This window comes from Pteropus alecto, unplaced genomic scaffold (genome assembly GCF_000325575.1).
Source record: "Pteropus alecto unplaced genomic scaffold, ASM32557v1 scaffold111, whole genome shotgun sequence".
NCBI lineage: Eukaryota > Metazoa > Chordata > Mammalia > Chiroptera > Pteropodidae > Pteropus > Pteropus alecto.
Genome location: NW_006431915.1, coordinates 5977895 through 5999441, shown reverse-complemented (window position 1 = coordinate 5999441; position 21547 = coordinate 5977895). Strand labels below are relative to the sequence as shown.

Genomic DNA, 21547 nt, shown 5'->3' with positions numbered 1-21547 from the left:
AAACCTCACTAAAAATTTTTTTACTTATATATTATTTCAGCCATCAACTTTGTCTGGAAATGAATTCTTAATACCTACAGGCCTCAAACAAGTTGATATTCCATCACTTTCAGAACTGAAGGAATTATTAAACATAATGCCAGAAATAATAAATTATGAAGATGAAAATGAAAAGCTTTTCAAAAGAGGTGAGAATTAATTTAAAGATCTATTACTTGTAAAAACTACCTAATAATGTTTGTTATAAAAATTCTTGTTCGTTAAACTTTTTTTCTGAACCTCTAGATTTTTAAAAAGTGTTCTGCAGGTTACATGGTGAAATCTTAGTATTACTATTGATGAAACTTTCTTCTCATTGTCTTTCTCTTTATACCCTTACAAGCTTAAAACATCTCTGAAATTTATCATTTCAAAATAATTACACAAATAAAGTTACGACACCTATGACTATACTGATTTTCTAAAGTCGTTTTCTTATCTACAATGACAAAGCACTAACAACTTCTATGCTGACTTTAGTTAGGTATGGAAAAGCTCAGAGTAAGATTATGATTCATGGAATCAGATGACTGAGAGTAATAACCTAAAATTTAAATGATTTCATCCCAGTTAGATTTAGTAAATCTTGTCAAATTCTTTTTAATGACAATTTGAGCTCAAATATTTAACTGCCCTCTCATAAATTTCAGTTGAAATGATGAAAGCTATATAATATTAGGGAGGAATGAAGGGGGATTTGTGATATCCACTGAGAACAGACATGCTACTTATCAATAGACCACAGGCTTGAAGGAATTCTTGCAGATAAGACTAAATCAAGGAAATTACTGATCAGCCTAAAAGTCAAAACAAGGGAATGAAAAGCCAACCTGAATAAGTTAATCAAATTCTTACCAGAACTTGAAAACATACCACAACTTAAATCTATGAATGGAAAAAACAAGTGACCTTATGGGATGACTATGGTATTTACTACAATCCCAGCCTTCACTTAGCTTTGATGTATGCTAACTAAGAGTCATTGTCACAGAAGAATGAACAAGATTATAAAAACTTTAGTATAATAGCATTTTGGCTGATAGTAGACGTTCTTTTTCTTTTCAGATCTTACTACCAAGCATGGAATAGACATTGAGGATATAAAATGCAGCCCCACAGAGATTTTGGCCATTCAAAGCAAATATGAACCAGAACATAGCAAACCAGAGCACAGTGAACCAGGTGGAAGTTTTGAATAAATCATTGAGTTTATCAGCGGTTACGTATATAGTATGTAAAAGTACAATGCATTCACATATAAAGTCTACATATTTAAAGTTTTCATATTTAAAATTTGATTATTGCAATCTAAGTTGTCATTTTTTTTCTCTTAGCTGTTCCTTTACATTTGTTACTATCATTAAGTCATCTTTCTAGCATCAAAACTGAATAATATACAGAGAGTTACAAAGATCAAGGGGAAAAATGGATAAAATAGCATTAATATTTAAAATAGAAATCTTATAGCTCAGAAAAAAATATTAAATTTCATCTCAGTATTAGCAATCTTGCTAATCCTTGTTACATTTTTGTAAATTTAACTTTTTAATCCCTCAAAGCAATCCTATCATTATTGCTAATGTTATTAATTCTATCACATTTGGAATCTTAGAATCATCTTTTGTTTCAGTGTAATGGCAAATTGTGATGCTTCTTAACTATGTCGCTGGTACGGTTAGTTGGTTACATTTACAATTGGATCACATTAATTATCTATTTGGAAATTTACCTCTTTATTTATGAAAGTGATGGAAACATACTGACCACTTATGAATAAGTGAGGATCAGTTTGTCAAGCCCACCCTATAAATATAGAACTCTGTGCTAGGCCACCTAGACTCCAGACTTATTAAGGTGCAGGATTACTCACCATTAATATCATTTACTTAACATCACCAATAGTTAGTGTGGAGATAAAAATAGTACTATCTCCTAAGTATTGACAACACAAGTTGTCAGAACTAAAAACGTTATTACACATAAAGCTCTTAGAATTTATCTCATATAGTAAACTCAATAAAACTTAATTAATGGATTTTCTTAAAAATCACCACTATCACAGTTGAGACACCATGTGATATGTGTATGATTCCTTATTTAGATGCAAATTTAAAACTGTTATCTTGTATTTCAAATAACCCAAGTTTTTCTCTTGAAAACTTTTGTTGTAACATAATGGTCAAATATAATAGTTGCTAATAAAAATTTCTAAATTATACTTAATTTTATTCAATGTTTATGTAATATTGTAATTTTTTAATTTTTATGTATTCTAGAAGAGTTAGAAATGCCATTAACTTACCTACACCTAAAAAATGAATATTCTTCTGTGAACTCATTACGTACAGGACTTCAGACATTTCCATTTTCTCCTATCTCTAAAATGTAAGTAAAGATTATATCTAGAATTCAAATTGCAATTCAGATCAAGCAGTCTTTAATTAAATCTCTCCATGTAAAGGCAATTTCTAGGATACCTATGTGAAAAAAAATCTAAGAGGTAGAACCGTGTCTATAGTAAGCAACTGGAGGGAATATATGAATATACATGTACATACTTGTTTTTATCTGCATAAAATAACTTTAGAAGGACATAATAAGGAGTTAAGAGCCCTGAACTAGAGCCAGATTGCCTGGCTCAATCACTACCTAGCTCTGTGACCTTAGTTGCCCAGTGCCTCAGTTTCCTTACCTGTAATATTGGAATAATAACAGTTTATGCTTCACAGAATTGTTATGAAGTCTTCCGAAAGATTTGTCATAGCTCTCTGACCAATAATAGTCAAGGATCCCAGCACAGTGTGGACAGTGGTTGACCAATAGATTTGGCTATCAGCTTACTCTCCTAGGAGTATCAGGGATCATGTCCTATCTCTAACAGAAGTCATCCACTGACCTTGTTTACCTCTGTCAATGTGGTGTTGGTGTTGGGGGGACCAGACATGTAGAACCAAATATTGATCCACAAATCTGTTCAACACGCCATTGTTACTATACAGACTGGTCTATAATCTTCTCAGAATTGATATTGCAGGGCTGAATCATTGTATTCTAGTTTGAGCCAAAATTGCACAGCTTAATAACCCAGCATCTTTGCCCTCTGATAAGAGTCTTTGGTTGCTATCTGATACCATGTGGCATACAAGTAACTTAATATTGTCTTTGCTATCCTGGAATAAAGTCACCCCATTCCTCTGCTTCTTATGCCACTTACAAAACTAAGAACATAACTAATACAGTCCTCTTCTTCTTTACTGTAATCCTGGAATTTAAGGTGTCCTAAAATAACACATTTTTATGAAAATTACCAAAAAAAAAGTCTACAAGTCTTTAATAAATTATTCTTAGAGTGGACACTGTAGGAGCTATGTGTGTGGTTTTGAGTTCTTAGTTATGATTGGCTGATCTATCAGAGGGGAATGCTGTTGGGTACTGGAAGCAACTGGAACAACTCATCACTAGCTGCTCAGGCTCCTGTTAGTGGTCTCAGGAAGGCGTCAGGGTGTAGAATAGAGGAGCCTGGCCTTGAGAGTCTTAATTATCTTCATCTCTGGCAAAGAATTATGTCATTCAGGGGACACATCTGTGATATACAGAACTCTACCGTGAACTAGAACTGCCCATATGAGACATGAGCTCTAAAAAACTGCATGGGACAAGTACAGAAACTACCTATAATTTGTTTAAATGTTTTTAATCCTTTTGCTAAGGTACAAGATGTTTATTTGCAAGACCCATACTGTCTCTTTTAGTGCTCTTTTAGCTTTTTATTTACTCCATACGCCCTAATCCATCTGTTAAGGCAGATTGGCAATATGAGACAAACTAGCAGAAATTAGTATAATCTTGAATTTCAATCTGATATTAAAAATATTTACTTAAACAATAACAAACGTTTTAATCACATAAGTTGTATATCTACTTATTGTTATAACTCAAATATCTAATGAGGCTTTGTGAAACTTAAGTCTTATCTAGGTAATGATTTGCCAAAGTTAGAACAGAAGACTTAAATTATCCAAGGTTCTAAGGCCATTGTCTCAACTTAAAGAATTTGTCTCATCACTACTACATTCTCTAACAAGAGGTAAATCACTTCTATTTGGTTCGTGAATATAAAAACTTTAAAATTCCTATTTTAAAAATGGATTTATACCTCAACTATGAAATTAAAAACAAAGAGAAAAAGTGATAAAATAAGAAAACAACAGAAGGGAAAAATACTATGCAATGTAATTATACTTTTAACTTGCTTTTATGGCCCCAATTACTTTTGTTTTAGACACGTTTTAGATGGAAATATATTCAGTTAACAGATATTTTTAGGGCTTACCACATACAAAACTCTGCTAAATTTTATAGGGCTAAAAAGAAAAGTCTATATGGCATAATACTTTATTCCTGCACTAACTGATTACTGAATTGTGAGCACAGTTTTATATATGACCACAGAATATATCAAATTCAGACATGTCTTCAGAAATTTCCGTTAAGACTGAGAATATTTGTCTATATTACAGTCTCCTGTTGGACATGGCTTGCCTAAGCATTTCCCCTTCCTTTCACTTTAAAAACGTTGCCTACAGTCTGAGGTGTCTAGATGCCAAAGAGACCTTGGGAAGGTCCAAGAATCGTGTAGATTCTCAGATTTTGCCACCACATGCCAGATTTTTTAATTATGTGGGTAAATTGGATGGCTTAGACATAAAACTAAGGTTGCTACTGCCCAGAATCATCAATTTAACTAGCGGTACTTATAATTATAATTGGCATACTCATATGTTTCATATGTACAGAGAAACAGAATATAATCAATTCTCACTTAGGAAGGAGTGGGACTTTTGTGAGCATAGATTAAGGGGGTTGTGAATTAATACTCTCTTCCCTAACAAGGCTAATATCTTCATAGCTACTGATGAACTGTAATTTTCACTGACTGTCATGCATACTTCCTCTCTCTTCTCCCCCCAGTACCCCAAAAATTTCAAGAACACATATCACTCACACACCTACCAATATTGAAGGACTGAACTAAACTTTAGGACCTGTCACTTCCTGAAAAGATAGAGCAGACAGAAGAACTTTTTCATAGTTCTGACTCTCAGTCAGTAGAGGCTCCAGATTTTCTGTTTAGAATGGACTTGGGGACAACAATTTTATATACGTTTGTGTGGAAGCTACTATTTGTTATGGAAAGTACAGTAATTTTAAATTGTATTTTTATTTCGGGTGACTTACAAGATTGGTGCTGGCACAGTTTATGGAAAGAAGTGGAAAACCCTCCCAAATCAGCCTCTGGCTCCAGGTTCATGAAGGGATTTAGAGGTGGGGGTAAGTTATAGGCAGGCAGGAGCAGTAAAGGAGAAGACAAATTGGCAAACCTTCCAAGAGGAGGTCATAGTAAGAACTCTGTACTTCAGCTAACACATTTATAAAATTTTCATTTTCTTTTGAGTGCAAAAAATACTTAGAAAAATTCTTTTCTTAAAATTGTATTATGCAATATGATTTGATAGTATTAATGTATTAAACTTTAACTTTTTTTTCAGTAATTTGCTTACTGATGAAGAATCAGCTAACAGTTACTCTGGGATGTGGCAATTAGAAAGCTGTAGAAGCTTTTTGAACCTATTTTTACTTCCAGGTAAAGATTAAATAATTTTGAATGCTAAATAAAATGTATAGGTGAAAACCTACAATCTGTAGAAATGTAATTGTCAGTTTTACTGTTTTTATTATCATCACTACTCTCATATAAAAACCACAGTTCCAAAATTAGAATTTCAAAACTTATAATCTTAATTTTTGATTGATGCTTATAATACAGATAATAATGTTAAGTAGTTGTGCTGCTTTAGTTCCTTTATAAATTATAATAAGTCTCGAAGCTAAAAGTAATGAAGCAGAAAGCCCTGTACCACAATATCTAAAATGATAGTCATCATAAAATTCATCAACTATATTTTCTTATTTACACTCATTATAATGAATTAGAATTTCTGATTTAATAAATCTTACATTACTTCTTCAAAATGTGATCAAAAGCACTAATTTCATAAATACTAAGTCAAACAAATAATAGTTCCATCTCCTACTAAATATTAGAATAACTATGTTCATGATATTTGTACAGATTGAAATAAATTTTTTATGTGACTACTATTGCTATAATATTTTGGACTTTCACAAATATTCAATCTTGAAGATGAAATACCAGATATAACTTCAAGTTTTACTTTTTTTCCCTAATGTGTGAAAATCTATTTCATATGAAATTTTCAGTGATTCTGTTTATTGCATTTTTCATCTCTTTTGCCCTGTGGACTGTGTCAGACTATTTGTTTTTGGGGTTGTTGTTGTTGTTTTTTAAGTGCCAAGAACTGAAGAGCCCAATAGTCAATATTCAGTTACAGATTTGAAAAAGATACTTTCTATTGAAGAAGAAAGCCTTGTCATTACTCCCGTAAGCCCAGAGTGGTGGAAACAAGCAGGACTAAATCTGATAGAGACAGACACCTTGGAACATCTGACTACATATCATGATCTGTCTTCTGATGATACTAAAATGGAGATATTTTTGCCTACAAAAGTGTTGCAATTAGAATGTAAGTACATAATGGTATATATCACTTGTGTGAACATTTTCAGCATGAGGTAGTGTTAGATTCTGGTTTTCCACCAGGTGATTGGGAAAATGTAACTAAATTCCAGCACTCAATATTAGCTTTGGCTCTTCCTTGAAAAAATAAGTTTGACCAGCTAATCCTAAAATCTTTTTCTGTCCTAAAATTTAACAGTCTCAGTTTTAAAATTTCTAGCCATTTTCAATTAAAGTGACTTTGTTTCCTTTTATAAATGATTAATTGCCATCTCAGCTTTTGTTTACTCAGCCTAGTCACAAACAAGCACTGTTATTTTTTGACCTGACAGCTGAACTCTGTTCGATAATAACTAGTAATCTCTCCTCAACAATAGAAAATCTTCTTTTGTTATCAAAAAGTTTACTCATTTAGCCTTTTCCACTTATGCAATTTAAGAAGGCAAAAATATCTTTTGAGTATTGATCTTTTGAGTTATTTTGATTGCTATAAGTGCTGTTATAGTAAAGTGAACATACTTAACCTGAATTGTATGTTTTTGAAGTATATATGCATTGTTTTAATTTTATATATATATTGTTTTAAAATCAGTTTATTGTAATAGTTACTAATTAATTTAGATCTTAAAGGAGTCGGAAAAATGTATTTTCAGTGTATTATAGAGTAAATAAATATACTTAAAAATGAATTTTAGAAAGTATTGTGCACGTTGGGAGACTGCTCTAAGGAGATAAGAACTGGAAAGACATTTGGCAATGTCTTTGAGAAGACATAGGGCTTTGGATGTGGTAGCAAGAATAAATGAGCAGGCTATATCAAGCAAATGCATACCAGTCAATCCAAGGCCTAGATGATTACCCACAGTAGAAGAAGAATTTTCAAAGAAATTATGTTAGATTGCTGATGAAGAAAAGGGAGAGGAAGATTTTATGGGGCCTTCAGATATCCAGAATAATGTATTAGCTCTATAAATTATGTAAAGTCTTTATTATGATATGTAACTATTTTTAAGTTAAAATAAAACCCATTATTTACCTTAATATCTAATAAAACTATAATGATAGTTTAATTCTGAAGTCTAAAAAGTAATAACAGTATCAGGAGCCCATGGCCAAGTTGTCAGGGTAGGGGTGGTTAAAGAGAAAATAGTAAAGGAAAATAATTAGGAAAATGAAATAATAAACAGTTCCTATTTACCTGCTAAACATACCAAAATTTCTTCAGAAAATATCTCAGAGGTTGCAAATTGGTAGCACTGAGGTTTCTATTCAGCTCACGTATTATTGACCCATATGGTTTTCATTAGTTACCAACATTTAAAATTTGCAGGGTTGCACATAAATGATCTGTCTTTTGAAATTGTCTTTAAGATTCCAAAAACCACATTCAGATTTTCATATGGCAGCAATTGACCGGGGCCAATAACAGCTCACCAGTTTAGACCACACACCCTCCAGTTTACCATAGTTTTCAGCACACACAAATTGAGGCCAGGTGTTAGTTGGCGTTAGCATTGCTCTTGCACTTTTGTCTTAGATTTAGTATAGTTAAGGGGAAAGTAGAGTATACCAATATTTCTAATAAAAGCTAAAACAAAACCAAAAATTTTCTAGACCACATTTTGGAAGGGAAAAATACGAAATTTTCAAAGATCATGATTTACGCACTGCCATATATTTCACTAATTTACATTATTTAGATGGCCCTATAGGTATTTTTTTCAAATAAACTTTATGAGGTATAATCAAATGCATCCATTCTAACTGTATAGTTTGATGCATTTTGTCAAATATATATACCTGTGAAACTACCATCACAATTAAGATACAAAATATTTCTAGCACCAAAGAGTTCCCTGTGTTCCTTTGTATTCTGCAGTGATGCTCCCTCCATCTCACTCCTGTCCTCTACCAAGGTAACCTCTGACCCCAGGTAACCACTGGTCTATTTTCTGTCACTATATGTTAGTTTTTCTTCTTATAGAATTTCATTTATGGAGTCTTACAGTATGAACTCTTTTGTGTCTGGCTTTGTCCACTCATCATAACATTTTGAGATTCACTCACAATGTTGTGTATATCACTAGTTCATCTCTTTTTATGACTGAGGAATTTTTCATTATATGAATGTACCACTGTTTGTTTTTAAACTCTCCCAGATTTTTTTCCTAGTTTTTACTATTATGAATAAAACTACTATGAATATTCTTGTATAAACCTTTTCGTAGACATGTTATCATTTCTCTTGAGTGAATATCTAGGAGTAGAATTGCTGAGTCTTATGGTAGGTGTATGTTTAACTTTATAAGAAATGACTAAATTGTTTTCCAAGGTGGTTGCATCATTGTGCATTCACACCAGCAATGTGTGAGAGTTATAGTTACTCTATATCTTGCCAACACTTGTTGACAGTCTTAAATTTTAGCACTCTAATGGGTGTGTTGTGGTATCTCATTGTGTTTTGATTTGTATTTTTCCCATAACTAATGATGACAAACAGCTTTTTACATGCTCATTGGCCATTAGTATGTCTTTAAAATATATATATGTATGTTTAATAGCTTTACTGAATATAATTCACATATCATACAATGCACCCACTTGAGGGTTTCAGTATATTCACAGAGTTGTGTAATCATCACCACAATCAATTTTAGAACATTTATACCACCTCCCAAAAGAAATCTTGTACCCATTAGCAGTTACTCTCCATTTTCCTCAGCTATGGAACTACTAATCTATTCTGTCTCTATAGATTGGCCTATTTTGCACATTTCATGTAACTAGAATCATACAATATGTAGTCTTTTGTGACTGGCTTCTTTCATTTAGCATGTTTTCAAATTCGTTCATGTTGCAGCATGTATATATCTTATATGAAGTATTATTCAAACATTTTGTCAAATTATTAATTGGCTTTATTTTTAAATGTTAAGTTATAAGAGTTTTTTGTATATTTTGGATACAGACCTTTTTCAAGTATATGTATTGCAAGTATTTTCTTTCAGTCTGTGGCTTGCTTGGTATGTAAGTTTTTGTCCCTTAGAGTAACTGTTACCTCCAAGGATATGACTTACAATAAGCCTATTGGCAATAAGGCTTTTCTGGAATTCTTTTTTGCCTAGAAACCTAGCTTTGATAGTGAGAAAAAGATACACTGGGTTTTTATTCTTTAAAAAAAATGTATTTTATTCAGATCAAATATTGATTTTCAAAGCAATAAACAAAGTACTCCTAAGAATCAAATGACATTAATAAAAACTCACAAAGTTATCCTAATACTCTAGTAGAATACTTATTTAGGTATGGAAGTCATTTGGATATTTTTTATTTTTTGTTTTCAGCATGGCTAGACCATACAAGTATTTCCTCACCTATTGAACTTATTAACGAGGAATCTATAAGTGATAATTTATCACTTCCACAAAAAAGTCCATCTCCAATAAAAGAAGTGCCAGACCTGTGTTTTTCTGATGAATATATCTCTCTTAGAAGTCCAAAACAACAAGAAAAAACAAAAATTGATCAAGAACTAGTTTACAGAATAATACAAAATGAAGAAAATAACGATTACTTGCAACTTGATTGTACAGTACTATCTACTGAATCATCTCCCTCTTCAAAAATTGGAAAAGCGTCTTATAAACATGGTAAAAAACGGGAGAGTAATTTAGACCTTTTGAATGACTTTATGATGCTGCGAAATAAACAAACTTGCACCTCAAAGACTGAAGTCACAGACATTGATGAGAAAGATGGTGGGTAATTTAGTAATATTTTGGCATAGATATGATAGCTTCAAGGACTAAATGTATAATTTATTATAGAAAGTAAAAAAATAAATCTTCTAGATAGAATATATTATTTTTCAAAGTCAAAGAAAACATCATTGATTCATGACATTTATTGTGTATGGAGATAGATGTATATAGATATATAGAGAAATATAGGTTTTCAAACAAATTAAAAGGTGCATTTGAACTTATAAGAAAAGTCATTATTTGTAAAACTTTCTACAACTTGGCCATACAGAATCATAATATTTTTAACTTTTGTTGATCGTTCTGCATTCTTCTTTCTCTTTTAGCCAATATTTTTATCTTAGTATTTTGACTTATATTTTAATGTGTATTTAAGAACACTTTGCCTAGTTGATTACTTACTACTCGTTTTTATTTTACCAAAGAGTTTCTATTGTAACTATTTTACATTCACTGCTTATAAACACATCAAAGGTAGTGTAATGCGTCATAATAACATTTTACTTCTAGTAAAAAAAGAAAATCTGTGTTGTAGAACATGTTTGACACAGGTTACCCAGATGAAATAAGTACAAAAATATTTTTTAGTACAAAAACATTTATATATGAGAGTTAGAGCATATTTAGGTCTTACTGTTCTATGTACTATTAATGTATACAAGATCTTGCCCCTGAATCAATTATAAAATAAGACAAGAAGTAAAATATATACCAAAATATTACCTCTTTTACTAATAAAGACTAAGTTGGAGAAAGGACCTTAGTCTGAGAGCCAAATGGCTTGCTAACTAAACACCAGAACTACATAGAGTTACCTACCTAGTTCCATACTATATCGGACTGGGACAGGATTCCCCATGGTGGTGGGAGGGGAGCTGATTAGGATAGATTCATGACATAGAGAAGAAAGGGTATGTGGAAAGTCATAGAGAAATGAAATAAAGTAGAACAGTACATTTTTTTTAGGTGTTGGGAACTGTACTTGTTTAATCCTTATAACAATATTCAAAGTAGGTATATTTTGCCATATTTTATATATTAGAAAACCGAGACTAATGTCAGAACTGAGATTGAAACACTGATCTGATGCCACATTCTTTCCCTTATTACCACTCAGCTTCCTACCCTAGTGCAGTGTTAGATTCATTGACCTGAATAGTTCAACTTAATACTGATAGGTTTCAAAGAATTTTAACAATGGCGATCACAATAGAAGAAAGCATTTAAGTAAAGCAACATTAAGTTTCTTCTGAACAATGCAAATTTTTTTATTAGAATATCAAGATGAAGAAGAACATTCTTCAACTCTTCCAGAAGAAAGTCCTATTGTTTGTACTAATAAAACTCTAGAGAAAATAAATCAAGAAAAGGGAATAGATAATGTCATTGAAATTCAAGCATCAGGTATGCTATAAGCTTTTAAGATACAATCAAATTAAGTAAATTTGAAAGACTTTTCCTGGGTCTCTAGAATATATCTCATTTTCCATGTATTTTCTTCTTACCTTCAGGTTATTTCCAACCCTGGAATGCCCTGTTTACTATCTCTGTCCCTCCCCATTGCCCTGTTCCAGTCCACTGTTATTTCTTCTTTCATTTAAACTGCTGCTTCTCTACATTCATCAGAGAAGAGCAAACAATTCAGACTTTTGCCCCAGACTAAAAAATTATCTGCTAAGGGTTGCTTTCTCTGTTCCCTTACACACTATTAGGGTGATATAAATAAGTTATTATTGATTCCTATAGTGATTAAAATTTTTGTTTCTTTGGCTCCTAAAGAACAGCCTACTTACGAACATCATGCTCATTATCAAAATCGATAAGGAAAGATGACACTAGTTCTTGAACATCTTTGCATTCTTTTGGTTCAATTTTATTCATGGCCTTTAGATGAATACATTAAACATTGATATTCTAGTGAAAACTAGAAACAATTTGTCATTGCCATAAATTTGGTTGTCTTAAGATTGTAAGTTAATAGTCAAGGGAAGAGAAAAAAAATATATGATTCTATTTATGTGGTTCTTCATAGTTGCCATGTTGAGTTAGTTATTGAATAAATACTTTCTAATAAACAAGGTAGCCATAAAGTTATACTAATTGTACAGGGGCAGTGTTTCATTTTTACTAGTTTATTTAGAATAAAATTCCTTAAGTAAGCCTCTATACAAACTCATGATTTTTAACTCAGTAAAGAATTTAGCTAGAGTTCAGATTTCCATGAAGTAACATGTTTAATTGGTTTGTCAAGAACACACCATCTTTATAAAAATATTGCCTTTCATACTTTTATTTTTGCAGATAGCCAGTGCAAAGCATACTGTATCCTAGAAGCAGCAGCTACTCCTATCTTAAAAAAGCTTGCATGCTTCTGTACTCTTCCTGTTGCTAATTGGAAATTTGCCACTGTTGTTTTTGACCAAACAAGGTTTCTCTTAAAGGAACAAGAAAAAGTAATAAGTGATGCTCTTCACCAAGGTGAGTGTAAATAAAAATCATTATTGAAAAGGCTATAAATTTATGGATTATATATCATATTAGTTAAAATTTAATGTAGAAAATGCAGAAATTAGTTACGGGTGAAGGCAAAACTGTAATTCAATATATGTCACCCATAGACCAATACTGGAGGATCAGCTAACTAAGGAGAAAAAGTTAAGAAATATCATCTGGCATTGCTTCTAGTGGAGCTCCATTGACATATATTACTTGCCAGATTCCTATTACAGAAACCAAATTAACCCTACTAATGATAGCACCTGAACCACTTAGTTTCCTCCCAAAAAAGAGAGAGGTCAAAAAATAGATTAAAGTTGATTCTGGCCAAGATAGAATAACAGGAATTGGGTTTACCCTCCTGCCAGAAATACAGAAAAAAAAATGACAAAGACAAATACATAAAAACAGTTTTTAAAAGCCTAGACATCAAGCAATGAAGGACAGTGATTCCTGAGAAATGAGAAACAAATGAGTTGATCCCTACCATTGCTCTAGCTTACCACTTTGAAAGAATCACCAGGCCATGGCAGATATACCAGAAGAAGAACATGGTGGACAATCTGAGTTAAAACAGAACTGAGAGGCCAGGGAGACCAAAGCAGCTAGAGTTCAAAGGATAGAATATTAGAGAGCAGAGAGCTTTACACAGAGTCCCGGAGATCTGTAGAGAGTCTCCCTCGAGTATTCAGCAGAGCTGATCACAGAGTATATGTCAGGTTGGGGAACTACCTGAGGTTATGGAAACAAACCCTCTGAAAGGATTGAGGGAATAGTACTCTGCATTTACACAGGGCAGAGAATAATGCCTGTTCCCACCAGCTAGACTAGAAAAACTCAAAATTTGTGGGGTATTGAGTACAATACTTAGGAAAGTTTTGCCTCACTAGTAGAGAATGATTACCCCTAAACTTAGCACTGCTCTGGACCTGCCTAACAAATCATAAAAGCAGGACCCAAATGATCACACTATTTTCAAGGAACTTAACTGCATCCCAGAACAAAGCTTAAGAGGATGTATATGAATACAAAACTATCTAGTACCCAAAAAGGAAAAATTCACAATGTCTGGCATTCAGTCAAAGATTACTGAGAGACAGGAAAACACAACCCATAATGAGATAATCAAAAACTCAGAACTGACAAAGATGTTAATATCACCAGAGGACACTGAAACTTATTATAAGTGTATCCTATATGTTCAATAATTTAGAGACATGAAAAAGACACAAATCAAACTTCTAGAGACTACACTATAATGTATGAGATGAAAGATGCCCTGGATGGGGTTAATGATGGATTAAATACTGCAGAAGAAAAGAGTAGTTAACTTGAAGGCATAGCAATAGAAACTATCCCAAATAAAACACAAGTAGATAAAAGAATTTTAAAAATAAGAAAGAAAAGAGCATCAATAGGCTACGAAACTTCAAATAGCCTAGAGTACTATTAGAGTTATCAAAGAAAAGGCAAAAAGGGAGTAAACAAAAAATACTTAAATAATGACTGAAAGCTTTCCAAATTCCGTGAAAACTGCAAACCCACAGACCCAAGAAACTCAATGAACTCTAAGCACAAGAAGCACAATAAAGATGCACCAAAGCATATCATAATCGAGTTGTTCAAAACCAGTAATAAATAGAATTTTAGGAGCAGCCAGAAGGAAAAAAAGATATGTTGAATAAGGGGAACAAAGATAAGGATGATATCAGTTTTCTTGTCAGAAATAATGCAAGTGAAAATACAGTGGAGTAACACCTTTAAAATACTGAGAAAAAAAAATCAACCTAGTTTTCTACACTAGACAAAAATATATTATAAAAATAAAGGTGAAATAAAGATGTTTTCAGACATATAGAAACTGAAAGAATTCATCAGCTTCAGACATACACTGTAAGAAATATACTCCTAAGGATAGAAGAAAAATGATATCAAATCTGGTTTCCCTGTTCTATTCTCTTCCCTTCCAGTTCTTGATTGACTTGTTTCCACAAGTCCTTCAAGGTGCTGGACATGTACTACCCATAACTGGTTTTCCTGTTGCCTCTTAATTTCTAAAAATTTATTAGATTGGCAATTTTCAAACATTTTAGCAGGAATCTGTTCAAATAAATATTTAATGGAATCCCACTGTATAAAACAGAGAAAAGTAGAACTTCTCTTGTTAAACTGGGGCAGTGGATCTAGGATCCTGTCTTCTTGGTTTCACTTTTGCTCACACCAAAATCCAATCTATCATCATCAAAAAGCTCTCAAAACTACATGGACACATTAATTAGACAATTGTGCTGCCCTATATTTACAGCTCTTGCTTGAGTCACATCTTTAGACAAATATTCTTAGGTGTCCACCCCCATTTCAAGGTATTGCTTTATGTTATGATCTTCCATCTTTAATTTAACCAGTTGGCAATAATGAGTTTAATTTTCTTCTTGCTTCATAACTGGAAATCATTGACCTTTTTCCCCACCAAGAGTAGAAATAATCGGATATTCTTTGGAAGCAACAAGAATATGAGCTCTAAGGTTAGCTGTATGGGTTTGAATGCCACCTCCACCACTTATTCACAAATCGACCTGGGACAATTACTTAACCTCATAAAGACTGTTTCCTCATCCATAGAATAAGGATCATAATAAACTTGCCTAATAGGATTATTGTTATAGAATCAATGAAATAACCAGCTTATACACAGCCTGGCACCTAGTAAGCACTCAATAATAAATGTTAGCTATTATTGTTAAGCATTTGGATATATATTCTAAAATTCTAATGTATAATGTTTTTAATGTTCTTGCTTACTTAGATACAAATGATGAAAGAGAAACGACGTTCAAGCATGCTGCTCTCTTACACCTTCTGGTATCAATTAGAGATGTCCTTTTAACATGTAGCTTGGACACAGCATTGGGTTTGTGGGGAAAATTTTTAATCTTCTTTCTCTTTCTATTGAAATAGGTCATTTGAAAATACTTTTACTTTTCTGAAAAAGACGCACCATATAAGAAACTGTGTAACTTATTTTACTTTCACATTAAACATTATATACATTTTGACATAAATACGATGGAATATATATTTTATTCTGTTTATACTCATTAAAAGAAATTAGCTGTAACAACTATCATTATCTAGAAAAATAGGTTTAGGTTTCTCTAATCTAGGCCTGAATTATAGAACCCTAATGGCCTTAAGCAGATTTGATGTGCATAATTATTATCATGTACTAATTTTTAATATAAGATGACATTTTGCCATATACATATTAGGTCTTCATTGAATGTCTGTGGCTTTGAATCTTTGCTAGATGAAATATAACTAAACTATATTTCGTTAAGATCTTCCACAATTTCTTTTTTAGTTGTGTGTATAAATTAGGATATCAACTACTTGAGTAAGAAAAATAAGACTATTTTCAATGTGTTGAAAATTTTTAAGATTTTGCAATTTTTTTCTATCAAAATCATTAAAATATCTGTTTTACAACATTACTGCTTCAGGGCCCTATTGCAGGATTATTTAGACTTGTTTAGAAATAGTATGCTTATAGGATTATGTTTTATAATTTAGAGTTTCTAGAACCTATTTAAAATATAAAGTAAAAATAATTTTTCTCTGATCTATGACCCAGATGTTTTCTCTTATCTATGACCCGAACAAATATTATTTCTCTAATCCAAGGTCTTGATAAGTATTGAGTAGCAGTGAAAGTATTATACTAGATTATCTGGCTATGTATTATAACTAAGTTACAGCTAGGCTGAGTATTAAAGCATTTTAGTAAAGGCAGAATATCAGAATCTAGAATATCTGAGCTTCCAGTGCTGTAGAAAGAATACAGTTGTGACTCACTGCTGCTCAATACTTATCAAAACCTTGAATTAGAGAAATAATATTTATGGAGGATTACCTAAAGTACATTTGTTTTTAAGTATTCTACAATTTACCTTAGGATTAAGTGAAACCATGGAGAGCTACATACTTGGACCAAATTGTTTTTGCTCCTCAAAGAAATGCTTTTAGTAAATCAAACTTTGATGTTACTATTTGGCTACCTCGAAGAATACTATAAAAGTAAAATCTCTGTTGAGAAACTAACTTCTCAAGCCCTGGGTACGAAGGCAGAATGAATAACCTAGCTGCCTCAAACATTTTTAGTGGAGGGCTTTCTCACTCCTCTAAACCTCTCAAAATCAAAGAGCAAGTTAGGTTGTTCTTTCTTTCTCTCTCTATAGTGGCAGAAGAAGAAAGATTCATGTGGGTCTAGCTGCCTGTCCTGCTCCCTTCCAGAATTTTGTATTTTCTCCCAGCCTCCAGTTTGCTTCCTCTTCCAAGCTAGCAAATTGGAAGTTTCAAGGTTAAAAGTATAGAGTTTCACTTCTGGACTTTAAATCAGAAATAAATTCAGTAGTGTGTAATGGGTACTGTAGTAGAGATATGTAGTAATGGCACAAAGAACGGAGACAGTTACCCTTAAGCTGAATATTTTAAAAAAAAAAATAAGTAGGAGTTTGCCAAGTAAATAAATTATGAAAGGACATTATCGGCAGAATTAAGAGCCAAGAAGAATGACCCAGTGAGTATGCTGCAAACAGTTCCATAGGGCTAAATTGAAGAGTACAAGGGAGAAAACAGTAAGAGCTATGCCTGAAGAAGTAAGAAAGAGCCAAATCATGAAGAGCCTTTTAAGCTGCACAAAAGAGTGTACACCTTATTCTGTCAATGATAGGAAGCCATTGAAATAGGGATGCTACTGGATTAGGTTTGTCTTCCAGAAGGTTAAGTAATTATAGTGAGGAGAATCTGAGGGAGGTTTGGAGATTAGGAGACAGAAAGAACATAAGTCAATCTCTAAATTGCCCATCAGTCTAGCTGTACTAATATAACATTTGAATTAATATGTATATAAATATAAAAGATAAACATTAAATTTTGTCAATTTATTATTTCATTTTTGCCTAACTATTCATTGAACACCTGATAAGTTACTATGCCAGGTACTCTACTTTAGTAATTTACAAAACACACTATGCAGTAGAATCACTGGGAGAGCATTTTAAACAGAGAAATCCCTGGGACACAATCTAGATTTGCTGAACATGGACCTTCAAGAATGGTCTCAGGATTTTGTGTTTAAAAATTGCTCTTGGTGAGTCTGAATTTTAGCACTGCTGTTATAGCAGCTATACAAATTAATTATGCATAAATATCATGGATTATATCCCAGGAGCTTGTAAACTAATGAGATTGTTAAGTAATATACACAAATAACCAGAAATCACATGCAAAAGCAGTATAGATAAAATACCATGAAAATTCCATTGAAGTGGCATTTCCACAGGACTTGAATGAAAGTGTAGGTCCTGGGGTTTAGGAAGAAAGCAATAGCATATAACAAGCCAGAAAGCAGGAAAGCATGGAATATACTCCAAGAATATGTAGAGTATATCCAGGTTATATTGATGTTATGTAGCTTAAAAAGAGATATTTGGTAAATATTTTTTGGCTTCACTCAATTTTAAGGTTTCTATTAGTCCATATCTTTTATCAAAATCAGAAAAGGATTAAAGGAAGTTTTAACTGTCTCTGTTATGATTCATTTCCTTTCAGGTTTTTACCATGGAGTTTCTCAAAGAACAAAAAGTCATGATTTTTTTCCACTTTTGTTTTTAACAGGATATTTGTCAAATGCAAAAGATGTCTACAAAAGTATTTTAGGCTCTTATTTGGATGATATTTGGAGGCAGTTAGAAATTGTACAGTTCATTAGGAAAAAAAAGCCTGAAACCAACTACAAGATACAAGAATTACAATGTCAGATACTAAATTGGATGCAAAGTAAACAGCAAATTAAGGTAAATACTGGAATAGAGCAGATAATAGTAATTAGCATAAATAAGACTTGGATGTAAGATAAATTTTTGCATTTAACTTTGAAATTATAAAATAGTCTATATTATTTGGTCCTTTGACTGTTTTCTTCTTAAATAAGTAAATAAAACAAAATCAGACCCAGAGGAAGGATGATCTACATCATTATTCATATGTCTTGAATTTTAAAATACTTTAATTTTTATTATACACAGTTTTCTATGGATTGCTCCTCCAAATCTCAAAAATTTTGTCTGGTACTTATAAGTTCATGAGCATATATCCAATAATAGAACTGCAATAATTTATTTTTCGATACTGAGCCAGAATCTCATCTTATATAATTCTACCAAAAAAAGCACTTAGTTTTTGCCTTGGATTATATTGGAAATTTTTGCCCATCTTACTTCAAGCATACGAAAGTTGCATTAATAAATATTTAAGAGAAAATGCTTTTTAAAATCTTTTCAAGCAGAAAAACATTTCAAATGCTTTACACTAAATCTGGTTACAAATTGGTCTTCTTTTTTCTCTCTGTCCCTCCTATATTTTTATCCCCAACTCTATAGTTACTTTGTAACTTGCTTATCACAAAGAAATAAAACAGTCAGTAAGAAATTTAAAATTGATATTGATTTGTTGTCCTCCTCAACTCCCCTCCCCCGCCACCAAGAAAAAAAAACTGTAATGGTAAACAGGAAGGTGTAGCAGCAAATCATTGTTTTTCTCCAACAAATTCACACTTGCCTGGAATGAATTTAGCACTAACAGTAAAGGCAGAGACAACTTATGTCTAGATAGAATCACTTATAAGGGAATACTTGAAGAATGTTAAGAATGCCCTACTGCAAAATATTTTCATTAATATTTGATCTTACCAAAATTTATTTCTTTGTTTTTAAGCATGACATCTTTTACAAAACAAATTTTACTTTGAATCTTATTGTCATCAGTTTCATATAACCAGTTAAGTTTGTTATTTTGTCACTGTAGCAAGACTATGAAAAAGAATAATCATTCAGATATACATATATATAATTCTTATTTTTTTAATCAGGTGCTGATCATAATAAGAATGGACTCTGATGATGAAAAACATTTACTCATTGAAATCCTTAGCAAAATGGAAGGTAGGGAGTTTTAAATTATGCTTCATTTTATAACATGTGCTTGAAAATATAAAACTCTGTTGATCTAACCAAGTTTTTAAATTAAGATAAAATAACATACCATAAAATTCATCCTTTAAAAGTAAATAACTCAGTGGGATCTAACCAGTTTTTAAACCAATCTGGACTATAAGTCTGTAATATAAATATACTATAATGTACTTAAATGTAAATAAATGTTCTTGCATATATATTATTATCAACTGACACCTTTTATTGAATACTACTAGTTGCTAAATAATACTGACTACTTACAACAGCTCTATGAATAGGTTTTATTAACTCAATTTTTACAAAGAAATTAAAGTTCATAAAAGTGATGTGGCATGCCAAATCTCACAGGTAATAAGATCAGAATTGGAAACTAAGTCCTTCTTTTTACAGTATCATTCTTCAGTTCATTCTTCTACCCATTACTGCCCCCTTGGCCAAATCCTTTCTACCTTGTGTTATATGTAAACGTCTTCACCCCCTTGTCTTAAGTGAAACCCAGCTTTCCCCAAATGATACTGTTTTCGCTGTATTTCTCTCATATAGAAGCTGACAATTTTCTCTCTATAGATAGGTAGGTAGGTATGTAGGTACGTAGGTAGGTAAATGATAGAGAGAGAGAGACAGACAGACAGACAGACACACCTCATAGGGATGAGAAGGCCATTTCTTGCTTTCTATTACCTTTTCCAAAACATTATTCCTCCTCTATCCTTTGAGGCTGTGCCATATTTTCATATCATTCTCTACCACTCAATCTTACCATAATCTAGTAACCACCCAAACATTCACCATCATCTGTGGACAATTGTGCACTTAGCTCATGGTATTCTCTTTACTCCTAGTCCTGCCATTATCCTAGATGTCTTTCATGTGAAAGATTCACTGAACACCCTGACCTTATAGTTTCATTGGTCTCTACAACAAAAATGATATTCACTTCTTGGCCATGCCATCAACCTTGTGATAATGTAGAACTGTCCTACCTCTGAATTTTAAATTCTGATCCATTGCTCTCTGTCTATAGCTATCTCTAGCTCTTTCATGATCTTTAGCATCTTAGAGATCTATAATATGTCAAGTCCTTTTTTGTCTCATTTTTTTTCCAGGCTTGGTGATGTGACCATCACTTTAATCAATCATATCCTTCTATACTACCTTCCATTTAAACCTTAACTCAGGATCAACCAAGACATTTAACCTCCTTACTATACCTGAGCTGCTGAGCATTATTGGAGAAAATTGAATAGATTAGTATCACTACAAACTCATGTTTTCTGAACTTATATGGGCTCTTAATACCTTCTATATGATCTTCCTATATGTTCTTAGTTCCCATTTCTATCCATCTAATGGCTATAGCACGAACCCCTACCATGCCACCCATCCCTTCATTTTTAGAAGGATATTATGTCTTCTAATATTTATTAATGAGAGTTTCCCTCTCTACCATCCTTACCAAACTTACCTTTTAGAATTTATTTAGAATAAATAGAATTTATTAAATAGAATTTATTCTATTCTTTTATTTTTACCTCCTTTCTCTATAAAGGAGATTAATGTTCTTCCTTCAAAATCCAATCTTTCACTTGTACGTTGGATCCCATCTCTTTCTGCAGTTT

The 21547-nt window shown here is 32.3% G+C and overlaps 1 protein-coding gene across 1 annotated transcript in view; it reads left to right on the top strand.

The window, feature by feature from the left end:
• Positions 1-21547, top strand: part of CUNH9orf84 (chromosome unknown C9orf84 homolog) — a 49868-nt gene that overhangs the window by 11175 nt on the left and 17146 nt on the right. Inside the window, exons 5-15 of the mRNA XM_006906104.3 lie at positions 60-188; positions 1105-1221; positions 2316-2424; positions 5589-5683; positions 6411-6644; positions 9982-10395; positions 11683-11802; positions 12700-12876; positions 15701-15805; positions 18571-18749; positions 19823-19895. Coding sequence (XP_006906166.1) covers positions 60-188; positions 1105-1221; positions 2316-2424; positions 5589-5683; positions 6411-6644; positions 9982-10395; positions 11683-11802; positions 12700-12876; positions 15701-15805; positions 18571-18749; positions 19823-19895 — 1752 coding nt within the window. The remainder of the gene's footprint in view (positions 1-59; positions 189-1104; positions 1222-2315; positions 2425-5588; positions 5684-6410; positions 6645-9981; positions 10396-11682; positions 11803-12699; positions 12877-15700; positions 15806-18570; positions 18750-19822; positions 19896-21547) is intronic.